Here is a 15,897-nt window from a genome sequence, read left to right as displayed (position 1 = left end):
GATACTGCAGCCCTTCCCTGTGCAGCATGTTTTTCAGTGCTCTGCTAACTGTCACAGCTTTCCCATGCCCTTTAACATCCATGATGAATTAGTGGATACTGGATTTGGACACTGCATTTCCTTGTGGAAGGGGTTATATGAAGGTGGTGATCACCCTAGCTCTTCCATTCTGTTTTGTGTTTCCCAGAAAAACACTTGAACGCTTTTGTTGATGCTTTTGATGACACTTTTGCTTTGAGACTTTATTGAATTTATTACCACAGATGACTCCTGTGTTCTTTCTTACCGTGTGATCCCCACTTCAGGCTCTCCTCCCATCTGGAAGGTGTATTTTATGCTCCTGGCTCAAACAGAGCTACCTTTGGCTGTATTGAAGTATGTGGTGTTTGTTTGTGCCCAGCCCGCTAGAGTTTGTTTGGGTCTTTGCTTCTTGGAGCTTTTCGTTGTTTTTCATCTGTCATGGGTGGAAAAAATGTTAGTGTACAAACCAGAACAGATTCCTTGAGCGCTGTAGTAGGCACGTATCTGATTTCCTGGTTGAGTGTTGTTGGCTAGCTGGTTCTCTGCTCGTTTGGTGTGTGCTATGTTGATCTGAGGGTCCAAGGGCGGCAGGGGTGTTGTTCCAAGTCAAATCCAGATGTCAAGCAGCAGCAGTAAGTCAGAGTGCCAGTGTTCTGTATGTAGTGTATGAAATTCTTCCTTGTAGCCTTCAAGGAGCTTCTAAAGTGTGAATGCCTGTCTCGTGTGCAAATTCTGATTAAAGGATAGGTCCAGATGCAAACCTGTTTTGGGCTTGTAAGAAAAGAAAAAATGCTGCATGAAAAGGAGGAAAAAGACACCTGGCAGAAAAAAGGAAGCATGTCGATACTCCTGACTACTCTAGCTAATCGAACTGACCTTTTTTAGAAGAAAGAATTCTGGGAACTATTTAGAAATTAGTTTTCCTCCCCATCTTACTGTTATATTTTTAGAGCAGTTTCTTTAAAAAATTTATTTGCATAAATCAAATGGTAGAATTAAAATAATGAGAATTTTTAGTTATACATGTGCTGATTTAGCAGAACCTTAACATAAGTCCCTATGTGCCACTGACTCAAATTTTTAAATGAGTAACATGTTTTACTGATCAGGGGTCATGCATCTAAACACTATGCATAACCGTTATCTACTGACATATTTCCTAAATGGGTTGATGTAACATACTGCATCTTAGACTTTCCCAAAGACTGTCTTGCAGTAAGGTGTTTTTCTTTTCTTTTTTCCCTCCTCCTACTATATGTCTCTTTTGAAACAAAAGCAATGGAAGACTTGTTATGATAATCACTGGATTACTAGGGCTGTTGTTTCTGGCAGAAAAGAGTCAATTGTGCCAAAAGATTACTTTTGCCTTTGTCAGTGCCAGCCACGACTTTTTACTCAGCTCCTGGACCAGTTACAATGAAACAACAACAATGCTGTCAGCTGCAAAATGCAGCAAACTTCCACAAACTGCTGGCTCAATATAGTGGTGGTTTTGCATTTTCAAAGAGCATTCTCCAGCCTTGGGGATCTTTCCTGCGGTACACAAAAGGTTGTCTGTAGGTTTTATCTAGGTGATTGTACTGTACTTTCAGTTTAACATGCCTTCTGCAGACTGTCTTTGTCAAAACAGTATTTTGTAGCGTCATAAAACACATTTCTTAAGGAAGTAATGATTAGAATACTACTACTCCATAGGTAGTTATTTACAGTATTTCCTTGGATTTTATTTTGTAGTGTGGCTGGTATGAGATACATACGTGAAAGTTTTACAGTTGCAATATAAAGTTAGGGCTTAGGGGTGATTGTATGGAGCACCCTGCACTGAGCTCTTATTTATAAATTGTGACACTTAGTTCTTATTTATAAATTATGACATTATAAAGCTTCATAAATAGTTATACTATACATCACATAAGAATTTATGCTCTATATCAAAACTCTTTATGGGAGAAGTTTGGGTGACAGGAAGCTTATGAGTTGTGTTTTATAGGCCAAAGTGTGTGGAAACCTGCAATTTAGGATGGAATTGTTTCACCTATTAAAAAAAAAATTATCTTGTGATACAGATAATCAGGAACTTAATTACTGTAATAGTAACCTTATCCTATATGAATGAATTTGCTATAGGAATTCAGGTACTTTTGCAATTATTTGTTTTGGAATGGGGTTTAAAGATGGTTTGACCAATTAACTTTGAACAGAAAGTAATTGGAGAAAGTGTTGGCAACAGTATTTCTAATTGTTGGCTAGATAATACATGGGATATATCTTCTGATACTGAGTTTAAAGATCTCCCTATTTTTCCTTCCCCTTCCTCTTTTGAGCTGTAACCTGCATTTGCATAAAAGGAACTGATTCTAAAAGAACCGTTATAGAGTTAAAAAAGATTCCTGTTTTAGTAGGGCAGACACCATGAGTTTCTGTGGGGTTTTTTTTAAGTCATTGAAATATAACCAGTCTGTCTTGTCTTTTTCCCCACTTATGCTAAAATATCTTGCATGTCATGTAAAGACCAAGCAGGGGAAATAATTTCGCACATTTTACAATACTTAAGCAAGACATGAGAGCAAAGAGTAGATAACAAGTATACGTTTCACAGTATGTGCTGCAATATTCAGTGCTTAAGATGCAGGATAAATCAGGCTGTGCAAAAAGCCAGGCTAACATAGTTGTGCTTGTTTTGTTACTCATGCTTATTTCTTATGGATTGGGTAGGGCAGACACTGCAGATTGGCAAATCTTTTGACTTCTTATGCTCCTGTTTTCAGCAGCTGCAGGTGTCCAAATAAGTAGGTTGCTTTGTAGCCAGCTTCATTAACAAGGAAACTGTTCATCTTTTGGTTTTAGAAATACTGCTTTAGGTATACGGAAGCAGATGAATTTGCTTTAAGTGTATGGAAGCAGATGAATTTGCTTTCAGGTTGCATCAGAGAACATTATGCTTTTACTATCTTTTCTTATAGGTCTGTATGTTTCTTTTTATTGCTAGGTATGGATGAGCGAACAGGTGCCACATCCTGGGGAACAAGCGGTCAGCCAAGTCCTTCATATGAATCTTCAAGGGTAAGGTTCCCATATAATAATTCATAGTGAAAGTTTATGGGAAAGTACAATGAAAATCAGCAGATGATTTGGCAATGTTTTTGAAGGGTAAGCTCCTTTAAATATACAGATTAGCATCTTTTATAGACTTTAATGACTTTGATAAGCTGCAATAGTGATGCACATTACTAAGGCTAAAAAATATATAGGTTAAGAATTTATGAAAATAAACCATACATAACTGTATACTTGAATGATGACCATGCATTTTATTTACCTTATGGTCAGAAAATGAAAATAGAAGTCATGTTACTTATCCAGGAGCAGATTTATTGGCAAAGTGTAGGGAATGCTTGCCTCTCCATTAACGTTAGCCAGCTATAGTATGTGCTGTGTCACGATGTTGGACAGAGGCTTCTCTTTTTAAATACTTTTCTCCTGTTCCCATTGCAGCTTCATCCATCCTGCTTATTGAGCTAAAGGTTTTTGATAGTATCTAATATCCTAAAATAACATTGCCTTTTTAAAACTCAACTCAGTGGTCAAAAGCAAGCTTTCCCCTTAGGAAATCGCATTCCCTTTCATCTACTCAATTTTCTTTTTATGAATATCTACTCCCTAAAAAGTCAATGAGCTAAGTACCTAATGAATTAATTACTAGAAATACGCAGCATAACTGACGGGCCTAGTCTAAATAATCTGTTCTGATTTCAGTACCCTTAAGCCAGAGAGCTGTGTTAGGTCATGTACCTTTGCAGCTTTCTCTTGCTATGGAATGAAGTGAGTAGGCTGCAAGGTCTTGTCCAGCTCACTGGATATTGTTAAAGCCTCTGTCTGACTTTGGAAAAGAGCATTAGAAAGATTTATTATGAAGTCCATTTTATTATGATTTATTATGAAGTCAATTTTTCCATTGATCTTTGGTAAATAAATTATAATAAAAAGATAGAAGAACTTTATGGGTTGCAGAAGTACTTCTATGCAACATAGAAGTTAGGCATTCTTTTAAAATATCCTGCATGATTTAAGGCATGAAGCCCAGCCTTTAGATGCCTTTTCTACATTTGAAATGGAATCTTACTACACAGCTTTAAGTAACTTGTATATTGTGTTTGGTATTTTGAGACACATCTATAATGTTGCTAATCAATTTTTATCAATCATGACTTAAGCTGACCTAACTGGAATCTGAGCTTGTGATTGGTTGGCTGCATGGCTATATTAATCACTTTTTTTTTATGTTAGAGGATCAGCTGGCTAACATTCCAATAATGTAAAGTCAGGGTGCCTGGTTGTTGGTCATCTTGTTGTTGTTTGGGTTTTTTGTGGGTTTTGGGGGTTTTTTTGTTTGCTTTTTTACTATAACTGAAGGTCATGACTAGGAAATTCAAACACTAGTCAAGAATCAAACCCTCCACAAATTATACTATAATACCCCAAAGGTTGGTGCTATTTGGGTGTATCGTTAAGAAAAGCAAATGTAAATGTAGGTTTGTTTTGAGCCCTGTGGAAGGCTTCAGAAAAGAGAGATGTTAAATTCTTTTACATGTCAGGTGTCCCTCTCCTCCCACCAGCAACTGTAACTTGGACTTACAATAGTTTATATTTTGGGGGGGGGGGGGGGGGGGGGGGAGGCGGCAGGAAGTGAGACAGAAAAAAAGACATTTATCCTCCCAGCAAACAGTTCTTGCTGAATCATAATTTGTTAGGACAGTTTCAGCTAAAGCCATTTGGACTCTAGCCACACTGAATATATTGTTAAGAGTTGATGGAATCTATCCCCAGAATGTTATTGAAGTATTTCTTCCTCTGCTGGCTAAGTGCAGAGGATTTTTCTTTTGCATGCTAGTAATTTGAGATGATACTGAGAGTTCATTCTGAAGCACCAATTATTTACAGTTTGTGATTTTTTTTGTTTGTTTTGTTGTTTGTTTTTTTTTTAAGAAAATATGTTCATTTTTGTTTAAACTGGAACATACTGTTTTAATAGGTCTTTCCTAATTCAAGCTAAATAAGTTATAAAGTATGTTTATTTTAGAGAATTTGCAGTTAATGCTGTCTGATTTTTTTTTGGAAAGTTAGAGACTTAAAATACTGATACGTAGATTTATTTCCCTACTTGTATTTGTGGCTGAATTTAATGGTTTTTATAGTGTGGCTTTGTGTGCATCAGTATAAAATTTAGAACAGGAGAGGACCAAATACTTGCATACAAACTTGCTTGAATTATAAACTAAAAATGAAATAAGTGGGTTCACTTCTCTCTGTCTCCCAAAACAACCTTTTGTATATTTTGCCTTCCCTTTAAAAAAAAAAATTCGTTTGTTCCTGTAGTGTTGAGGTGGTAAAGTTTTCTTCATTTTTATAGGGGATTTTTTTGTCTAAAGGCAACAGAAATCATGGCGGTGGGGGGAACCCTAGTAGCCCTAAATTCTAGTGAAAGATTATTCTAAGTTGAATATTTTTGCACATGTCTTCCTACATGAATTTTATTTTTGAAAAACCTGCTAAATGATATAAATTTAAGAGCAAGTCTCATGTTAGCACAGAACATGACATTAGACTGTCCATGAAATTTCTCTATGGGGTCAGCTTAGCTGTGAGCTGTTGACTCCACAGTCTTGAAACATCGGCACGGCAGCAGTTTGTGGCAGTGTCACTGACCAGGTAGTGGATGCTGGTAGGTTTAGATTTTCCTGAGAGCCTGGTGTGGTTGGGTTGTCTTAGGAGGCATCAGCCTCTGGTGCTTGGCTTTGGAAGATTACAAAACACATGCATCTCCTTGGTTTTGTGTAGTAAATCATTTTCATACACTGAGGAATAAGGAAGGCCTGTCCCACAGAGTCAGGATGGATATTATGCTGAATTGATGTGAAGTGGCTGTCGAAAGGAATTCAGAGGGTTTGGCTGATGAATACAGATCTTTGGCCAGGCCCTCAATACACCTAAAAATTTGGTAGTGGGAGGGGAAGAAAACCTTTCTGTAGAGGCCCTGCAGGAAGCAATAAAGAATGGTTGTCTGGGATGTCATTTAAATGACAACAGTTTTCTTTTAAAGAAAACTGAATTCCTTTTACAGGAAAACTCCATTCCTGTGTTTTCCCCCCAAAAAGTGATAAACACTAGAAATATATACTGTCTGTATATAGAATTGGTAATGCTTAAGAGGCACAAATTAATTCATCTTATGGCCATGTTCTTCTGCAAAAAAAAGTAGAACAAAGGAAGTTCTTCTGCATCAAAATCACTGAAGAAGCACTGGACTTTGTTTACCAGTCTAAATCAAGTTTGTATGCATAAATTTTTGGTAAGATGTTTGGTGTTTTATTTTTTGGTTTTCTTTCAACAAATGAGACACATTACACTACTGGTTCAGAATTTTGAATAAAGGGAATTTCTGACTCCTACTCCATATGCTGCCAGATGAGATGGCTCTGAGGAAGATGTAAAATGAGTGTGTGGGTCTGTATTGTGAGAATATAGATCAGAGTTTCTCAGGAGGCAGGGCAAATGATACACCTAGCCTTTTACATTCCTAGGTTATTCGCTGTGGTGATTAACATACAGAGTTTAAATAAGTTATAATTGTCTTACATGTTCAACTTGTAACTTCAAAATCCAGTGCTTTTCCTCATAATTTCAATATAGAATGTTATTCTTGTCCTAATTGCTCTACTTGCCTGTTTACAGGAAAATGGCAGTCTTCATGGAAAAAGCTCAGACCTCTCCACAGACATAGAAAAGTTGAAGCCTCAAGAGGTACCATTTATTCTTTTTATCTTGTGTGTGATTTTCTTTCTTTTTTTAAAAATCTGCGTGCAGCCTACTACTGGAGTTTTCCTTTAAAGTTCACAATACAGTGACCAAATTATTTAAGAATTTAAACTGTTGGCCCAGTATTGGCTGGAATTTCCAAAGGCACATAAAGATAAGCAAATTTCAATTAAATAGAAATGGAATTTGGTGATAGTTAAGTATATACCTCTTAAAGGCTAATTAAAATAATATGGTGAAAGACTGGCTAAAGCAGATCTTCCCTTCCTGTCCTTTCTCAACTCCTGACAAAGGTCTGTTCACGTTAGTATAGATGGTCTGATTGTGTCAGCAATGATGCTTAAGGAAAGAGCGTAAGTATAGGGCAAATATTTTGCGACCTTTACTGTCATACTCTCCCAACAAAGCCCAGCCCTTAGGGGCTTAGGAGATTTCCTGGATAGAGCTGACCGTTTGGACATTGTTCTTACAGCTGTTGGTGGACTCGTTTTCTGTGAGTTATGGATTTTTCTGACTTAGATTACAGTTTTGGCAATAATTACAACTGTTTTGTGGCAAAAATATTGATGTTTTTGTCTTAAGTGTGCTGACCAGTGATTTAACTGATTTTCACCACGTTCCTGTGTTCTGAATAGTAATGATTGGTTGTTACTGATGTATTTCATAATTTTTATTCCCCCCCCCCCCGTCTTTATTTTGTATGCCACTTGTATGTCTCTCCTCAACTAAATTGAAGAATCCTAATCTATTGGTCTCTGCTTGTATAGTAACTTCTCCTAACCTGTGGTTAGTTCTTGGTGCCATTCTCTAAATCTTTCTGCTTCTTCTGCATAACTTAAGAGTTAGGGTGATTACGGTTGCATGCACTAGTCAAGATGAGGGTATACCATCAATTTCTGCATGACATAATGATACTTTCATTCTCTGCTCCTTTCTTACTCATAAGTCTTGCATATTTTGACTGTCACTGAGCTCCGAAGTGATACTGTTTAAAAAACTGTATAGAAAAAGAATAAGATTTTTTTTTTTGTACAGTAGTTACCACATTATGATGTTGAGTTATTTTTTAACATGTTTCTTCTGTATTTATTTACACCAAATTTTATCTGCTGTTTTATTGCCAATTTCATGGAGAATTTGCTTTGCAACTCGGGACTAACATTTAGTTAGGATTATTTTTAAATGTTTTTTGTTATCAGCAACTTTACTATGTCTTTGTTCACCCACTCCTTTTGATTTATTCATGGAATTGTTGAAGAATGTTGGTCTAAGTACAGTTTTTTGGGGAAGTGGGGAAAATGCACTGGTAACTTCTTTTCACTGTGAAAACTGGAGATGTATTCCCGTGCTTGGGGTGTTTGTTTATGCATTTTAATCTTTCGATCAATAGTTTAATTCACAAAAGGTCCTTCTCTAATATCCCGTAGCAGTTTAATTTATTTTAAGAATCTCTTATAATACCTTATTAAAATATAAAATATTCTTATTTCAATAGTGTTTTGAACTAATGTTGAAGGCTGAGAATCACTGTAGGCTTGAGAAAACCTTATATGAGCCTTGTTTTTTCATTACCTAATAATGTTAGAGTGTTCTAACACTGAAAGAGCAGTGGGTATTTGTATTAGAATTGGCTGTGACAATCTTAAATTTGTGAAAATGTACAAATTGAGACATTAGCGGCTTCTGTGTGCAAAATCTCTTTTGCATAGGCCAAATGTTTTATTAGAAAAATGAATAATTTGAAAATACATATACTGTGGGGGAAAAAAGAAAAAAGTAGGAAAGCTTTATTTTTTTAAGAGGAATAATTCAGGTATGGTAATTAGCAAGTCAGTGGAAGTCTATGAAGTGCTGATGGTCTTGCTTATTCTTGAGTGATTATATTGAAGTCCATATACAATACTGTGTCAAAATTTTCTGTCTCTTGTGCTTGTTTTTCTTCCAACTCTCCAATCTTTCTTTGACTTCTATATGTGCAACAGTAGTGGTATTTCAGTGAATATCTTCTGGTTAATGTATATGAGTCCCTCCCTTATCTGAGTGATATAGAGCTAGAGATATTTTTGCATGTATTCATAATCCCTTGCATTAGAAGGGTGACTGGCTCTTAGTGTATGTTGCAGAGGACTGTAAAGCTGCTTTTTGAAAGCCTTGCTCTACTGAGCAATTCAAAGCAAATTCTGAGGTACTTGAACCAAGTAGCATGTTTGCTGAACAACGATAGCATTTGAAAGTTTTGTCTTCCTATTGTGAAATGATTCTCAACTTTTTAGCTTTCCCACTTTATTTGGAAGTTGTAATTTATACTCATAACCTAGCAACAAATTGTTATAATCAGTTTTTTGGGATAAACGTTGTCTTTTAATTAAACATTTTTCTACCATAGTTTTTACTGCAGTGTGGCTAATGATTGCTTTTATTTCATGAAGAATAGTGGTCTGTGAGGTTTTCTTTCATGGTTTTGATTTTGTTGGAACATGTCCTTGCAATAAAAGGAGCAAGTTAGTTCTTCATCTGTTCAGATTGCTGTCTCCAAATCAAGCCTTTGCAATAGGAGCAAGTTAGTTTTTTATCTCTTCAGATTGCTGTCTCCAAATCAAGCAAATCCAAAAATATTTTCCATAAGACATTTCCTTGCTGGATAGCCTTTTTTTATATATGTGCATAATAATTTTAACTGTTAAAAATTTAGCATAAATTAGCTGAGGTATTTTTCTTCCAGAAATGTGAACTGTGGGTGTTTTAAGCATCTTCCAGCATGTATGTTGCACTAAAAGCTGTGAGTGTACATTTTGACCTGATTTAACATAGAATCTAGCTTCAGTACTGAGTATGCGGTTTATCTTCCTTTTCATTTATGTAACTCTGCTATATAGCTACTTGAAGCCAGAGTTGAACTGATCAAGATACCACTGCTAGATTTTGTAGCATCAGTCAACAGGTTGTCAACAGGTTATGCCCTCTATTGTATGTAAAAGACTCAGACGTGAATTGGAACCTGAAATACTATATGCCCAAACTATTCTCCCCCCACACACACCAGTAGTACTTTTAATTTGCAAAGAAGTCAAAAAATAGTAATGAGATAGCAGGTTTTGAAATAGTATTTTATACCTCTTAATCTCAGGTACATAACAAGAAAGGAAGCTGTTAAATAGCAAAACAAGACAAGAGGGACACAGAAATACAGTAAGTGTTATCAAGTCTGTTGTATTTGTGTCCTTTTTGTCCTCTGTTGGTTTTTTTTGCGGGGGAGGGAGGTTGTTTGGTGGTTCTTCTGGTTATTTGCTTTTCCTGATGTATTCTATAAGTAAGCAGATGATTCAGTATGAAATCAAAGCCAAAATTAAATATCCCATATTCACTGCACAGGACGCTTTTGCAAATGCAGCTTACTTTGTAATTTGATTTATGGGCAGCACTTTTCAAAGCAAGTTCTGATATTTAAGTTCTGAATGTTTTAGTTAGGTTTTAAAGTATTGTCCTTAAGCATTTATTGTTAGTAAGTTGGCTGGCTATACTTGTATTATTTTATTTCCTGGTTTGTTTATAGCTTAGATAAGAGCTAGAAAAATCTGGTTTCAGTCATATGAGCTGCATTGGAGAAGTGTTTTTTTTGTTGGTTTTTTAATTGTTTTTTGCAACTACTGATCATATTGAAATTAGCATTGGAATCTGTTCACCAATTAGTTTTCCATGTGGCCAGGGAATTGTCCCATTACATATCATGTTGATATTTGTCTCACAAGAGTTGAGAGAGGTGTAATTGACCATCAGATGCATAATTCCCAAAGTTAAGTTCCTGTAAATAGATTTAGAACTGGAGAAAATGGTGATTATTTCAAAATAGATTCCTTGTTCAATGTGTTATGTCCCCTTTCCCCTTCCAAAGCTTTACCAGGTTAAAAATAAATAACCATGTTTTCAGTTCTTATTATATTCCATTCCTGCACAGATAGTTTTCATCTGTTTCAACTTGATACATGGAAATTAGCTAATGAGTATTTTTAGAGCTCTGTTACAAAGTATGTTAACCTATTGTGACACTTGGAGGGTACTTGTGAAAGCTCTCTTGGCTTCTCCCAGTAATACCTGAAATCTGGGGTAGTGATATCTGCTAGTTTTCCCCTGTGTAGCAGGTGACTAAGTAAGGTATAAAGCTACATTTCTGTCTTTAGGATATTGGAGTGGAATGTTAAAACCTGCTGATAGTGAAAGGGAATCAGAAGTAAAACTATAAAGTGTATAGCTCCTTGTTTCTGGTGCAGTTGGGTGATCTCCATCAGCTAACTGCATTCGTTCCTCTGTTTAGTAAGTATTATACAAGTTTTTTGCACAATAAAGCGAGATGGGGTTGAAGTACTGACTGTTCTCAGCAGCCTGGGAGATGGCACGCACAGAGCCTGCAGAGGGGAGAGGTGTTTGTTTCCTGGCACATCAGATGGGTCTTCAGCTTGTTCTCTTAGCTTTTGTATTGTAGCAGGCAACTGATAGTAATATGGATGAAATGGTGCAAGGAGTGTGAGGAGTCTGCTATCATTGTCTGTCTGCTCAGCTCCATGCGTGCCCCCCCCACCCCCCAGCCCCGCAATTTTTCCTTATTTAGAAAGTTATGGTTATTTTCTGTTTGACCTGTGACAGACTGTCCTGGTTTCGACTGGGATAGAGTTAATTTTGTTTCTAGTAGCTGGTATAGTGTTATGTTTTGGGTTCAGTATGAGAAGAATGTTGATAACACACTGAGGTTTTCAGTTGTTGCTAAGTAGTGTTTAGACTAAGTCAAGGATTTTTCAGCTTCTCGTGCCCAGCCAGCGAGAAGGCTGGAAGGGCACAAGAAGTTGGGAGGGGACACAGCCAGGGCAGCTGACCCAAACTGGCCAAAGGGATATTCCATACCATGTGATGTCATGCCCGGTATATAAACTGGGGGAAGGCTGGCTGGGAGCTACTGCTTGGGAACTAACTGGGCATTGGTTGGCAAGTGGTGAGCAATTGCTTGCTTTGTATGTTCTATTATTATTATTATCATCATTATTATTATTGTCATTTGATTATTGTTATTATCATCATTATTATTTTCTTCCTTTCTGTTCTATTACACTGTTCTTATCTCAACCCACAAGTTTTTTTACTCCTCCCCCCCGATTATCTCCCCCATACTACAGGGTGGGGGGAAGTGAGAGAGCAGCTGCTTGGTGCTTAGTTGCTGACTGGGGTTAAACCATGGCGCAGACTTGCGTGTTGTCCTCATGGAGGACATTGGTAGTGTTACACCAGAGACAAGCAAGTTGCTGGATGCATTTATTATTGGTTGTGTTAGAAAAGATTTGGTTGCTGAAGAAGCTGCTTTTAATTTTAGTTTTTGATTATAATGCCGGTTGGTCAGATTTTTTTTGTTGTTGTTGCATAGGTTGATACATTGTTGATTTATTATGTTCAGCTGCAAACTGACTTACCCCATAATTCCCCATTCCCTCACGGAAAAGTCTCTGTGCACATCACCCTGGTCCATAGAATTACAAAATATGGTCAAGTACAGTTTCAGCTGCAACATTCGAGCTAATAGTTTGTTCTTGTAGAGTTGATTGGAAGGTCTGTATTTTCACACTTAAAATTATTCAAATTGTATGAAGTAATTTATTTAAAAATGATAGACTGAATTCTTAAAATACAGTTGTGTGGATCTCTGACTCTTCGGTACTGTTTGTCAGAAGCGTACTTGGGAATGTATATGTTTTGCTGTCTTGCTGTGTCTTTCCCTGTTCCTCTGAGGTGAATACTTTGTAAAATCATTTTGGTCACTGTTTGGAAACAACATTGTTCCCAACTAATAGCTTGCTGCAGGACTGTTAGTGATTTCGAATGGAGTGTTGTGGCTTAACCCCAGCTGGCAACTAAGCCCCACATAGCTGTTTGCTCACCCCCCCACCCCGGTGGGATGGAGAATAGAATCAGAAGAGTAAAAGTGAGAAAACTCGTGGGTTGAGATAAAGACAGTTTAATAGGTAAAGCAAAAGCAGCACACGCAAGCGAAGCAAGGAATTCATTTACTACTTCCCATCAGCAGGCAGGTGTTCAGCCATCTCCAGGAAAGCAGGGCTCTATCATGCATAATGGTTACTTGGGAAGACAAACGCCATCACTCTAAGTGTCCCCCCTTCCTTCTTCTTCCCCCAGCTTTATATACTGAGCATGATGTCATATGGTATGGAATATCCCTTTGGTCTGTGGGGTCAGCTGTCCCGGGGTTAGTGTCCCCTCCTAACTTCTTGTGCTGGTGGGGTGGTGAGAGAAGCAGAAAAGGCCTTGACGCTGTGAAAGCACTGCTCAGCAGTAATGAAAACATCCCTGTGTCATCAACACATTTTCAGCACAAATCCAAAACATAGCCCCACACTAGCTACTCTGAAGAAAATTAACTCTATCCCAGCCAAAACCAACCCATGGAGTTGTACCATGACCTGTGACAATGTGATGTTTCTTGGTGTTCAGTTAAGAGAAATTAATACAGTGCAGGTGACCCTCAAGGCAAAAAGGAAGAGTACTCTTCCCTGGATTTATTTTTAGCTTACCTTCATTTTTGCAAGGTTCTTCCTGATCTGTATGTTCAATAGGCCCCGCCAGGTTTTGGGTTTGTAGTCTTTCCTCTAGGAGTCATTGACAAATATATAGATTCCATGACTGAAAATACTCTTTCCAAAACAAAATGGTTGTTTATTTCTGGAAACACGTGTGATCATATAATCTTTAAATTAGCTAGGACACCTTGGTATTGCTATTGCCCAGAGCCTCTTGTCTAATCTTAAGTCAGTGACTCACCACAATGTTTCTGGCTGTAGTCAGTTTCTCTGGGTCTGTCCCTCTGCCTCTTGCTGTCTCTGTATCTTGCTTTCTCTCCCAACTTCCCTGCCTTGTGATTTTTCCTTCTTTTTGTCTTTAGAACTCTCAGATTAGTTTGGAGAGGCAGATAATTCAAAATAAAGTGGTTTTCAGTGGTAGATTCACTGTTGTTCATTTACATGTTAGTCATTTACATAACTTGTTGTCTGATTCATATAATCATAGCCAAATTTAGCTTGGAAGGGACCTCAGTATTCCTGAGTTTTAAACAATTAATATTTGTTAAGGTCAGCCAAGCTATAACACTCAAGGAATCAGAAGCAGCATTCATTAAATTTAATCTTTTGGTCTGTAGCCATGTCAAATTGTGAAGTCAACCATTCATTTTAGTGGAATTTTAATGTCTTAAATTTAAAGGCAATAATCGAGCTATATTGTAAGTTGCTAAAATGCAAATACCTATTTACTGATCTGGCAGCTTGGTTATGAGCCACAACTGGGTCTGATTTGGGTCTATTTCCAGGGACTTGTGTAGGAGAGGGCTTTGGGGATAAGGGAAGAAAAACAGAGAAAAGAAGCTTGTTTTGTCTGGTTTAGTGGACTTGAGCAAGTAAAATGCTGTGTGGTAGTTACCCATACAGGAAGAAGTTATTCCATGAAGTCAATAAATGCATGGGAAAATTGTGTGCCATGTAGTTTTAGTGACTTCTTCATTTTCCGAATTCTACTCTGAAGTGGATATAGGATGTTGTGCTTACTTAAAAACAAAACCAAAACACCCACAATTTGGGTTAGGGTCAGGAGTACATTTTTGTACTTATGTTTATGCATGGACAAATCCTGGTGTAATTTCAGAAAGTAATTACTAAGGGATGATAGTTTATGTTTTTGAAGTGGAAGCAAAAGGGAGAGGATGATTCTTACAGAACCCCTGGAACCAGTCCAGTGAAAAGGGGTAGGAACAGTGAGCCAGGGGGGCTTTTTGGCTTGTTCTTAGGTGAGCTCTGTGATTGACTTAAACCAAAATGTCAGAACTTTAATGGTCATTGAAAGACATGGAGTTTTAGGAGGTTAATTACCATTTTATTTTGTAAAATGGGGCATAGACTCATTGTGTCAGGCCTTTCCTTATGGTTTGGTAGGGTAAACATGCCTAGTAAGGAGTGTGTTTTCTCTCTTTTTTTTTTTTTTTTTCCATTTCCTCTTCTGGGTCTTCTAGAATAATACATTCTGTAAGATAATTTTCAGGTGTCCTGTATACAACTATTTATTATTTTGTCCATAGTGTCAGATATTTAATTAATTTGGCTGTGTTAGCATACCTGCGCATGGAAAATCCTAATACAGATAAAGCCTAAACCACTAGGACAGTTGGGGCACCTTACCCAGAAGAGGTGAGAATGAAAACTGTTGTAATTGTTGATTTATTTTTTTTTAAATTGATGGACTTAATTTATTGGAATGATTAGAGAACATCAGTCTAATCCAATGAAATACCTGAGAAATGAATAAAACGTTAGAGCATTCAGTGTTGAGAGTGTCTTAGCTACTCAGTTAAATTGCAGTACTAATTAGTAGTAGTCTTTCAGCTGCATTTCATGATAGGCATTATTAGTAGACAATACTTGTTGCTTTTATTTGTAGACCTATCTGTCTGTCTTTCTGATCACAAACATGCAGTGAGACTGAAATCCAGGGAGAGGCCTGTTGCAAAATGAACGGTGACAACATTACAAAATGCTGTAAGAGAGCAATTAGCCCGCATTAGACTTTATCGGGGCTATAGCAATACAGAAAGAAAAGTTTTGTCTTCCTTTGGGAAGGTTAAAGCTTGCTTTTGTAGTAGCTATGTAAGAGGTTGGAACAAACAAGATGGTTTTGAGCTTACAGCTATGGCATCTAATCATATTCAAAACCAGTTTTTTCTGTAAACAGAAAAATGCCCTGAGCTATCTGCAGTCTATTCAGAATAGGGTGCTCAGAACAGAAAATAAATTTGGTCAGTAACTCTTGTTTTGCAGACTTTTTGCCAGGTACTTGCTAAATACTCAAACTCTTCACTCTGCATGCTAATCCGTTGGTACGTTTGCTGGGAAGCAAAGTTGGCAGAAATGGGGATGTGTACTCAGCATGGAGTGTCTCCTTCCAGCCTTCTGATGTCAAACTTGCCTCGCAGGTAACAGTAGGTAGCAATCCTCCAAAGGGCTTTGGAAGCCCACC

The 15,897-nt window shown here is 37.3% G+C and overlaps 1 protein-coding gene across 10 annotated transcripts in view; it reads left to right on the top strand.

Annotated features, from left to right (window-relative positions):
- The window catches only part of TCF12 (transcription factor 12), a 174,979-nt gene that overhangs the window by 43,343 nt on the left and 115,739 nt on the right, over positions 1-15,897 (top strand). For 9 of the 10 annotated variants that reach the window (XM_069798139.1, XM_069798142.1, XM_069798138.1 and 6 more), the window contains exons 4-5: positions 3,011-3,084; positions 6,754-6,822. In XM_069798139.1, the coding sequence (XP_069654240.1) occupies positions 3,011-3,084; positions 6,754-6,822 (143 nt within the window). Of the gene's footprint in view, positions 1-3,010; positions 3,085-6,753; positions 6,823-10,009; positions 10,027-15,897 lie in introns of those variants that run through there. The other variant, XM_069798143.1, reaches the window with a different exon arrangement.

This window comes from Haliaeetus albicilla, chromosome 12 (assembly GCF_947461875.1).
Source record: "Haliaeetus albicilla chromosome 12, bHalAlb1.1, whole genome shotgun sequence".
NCBI classification, from domain to species: domain Eukaryota; kingdom Metazoa; phylum Chordata; class Aves; order Accipitriformes; family Accipitridae; genus Haliaeetus; species Haliaeetus albicilla.
The sequence above is the reverse complement of the archived record's forward strand: the minus strand, read 5'-3'. Positions and strand labels throughout refer to the sequence as shown.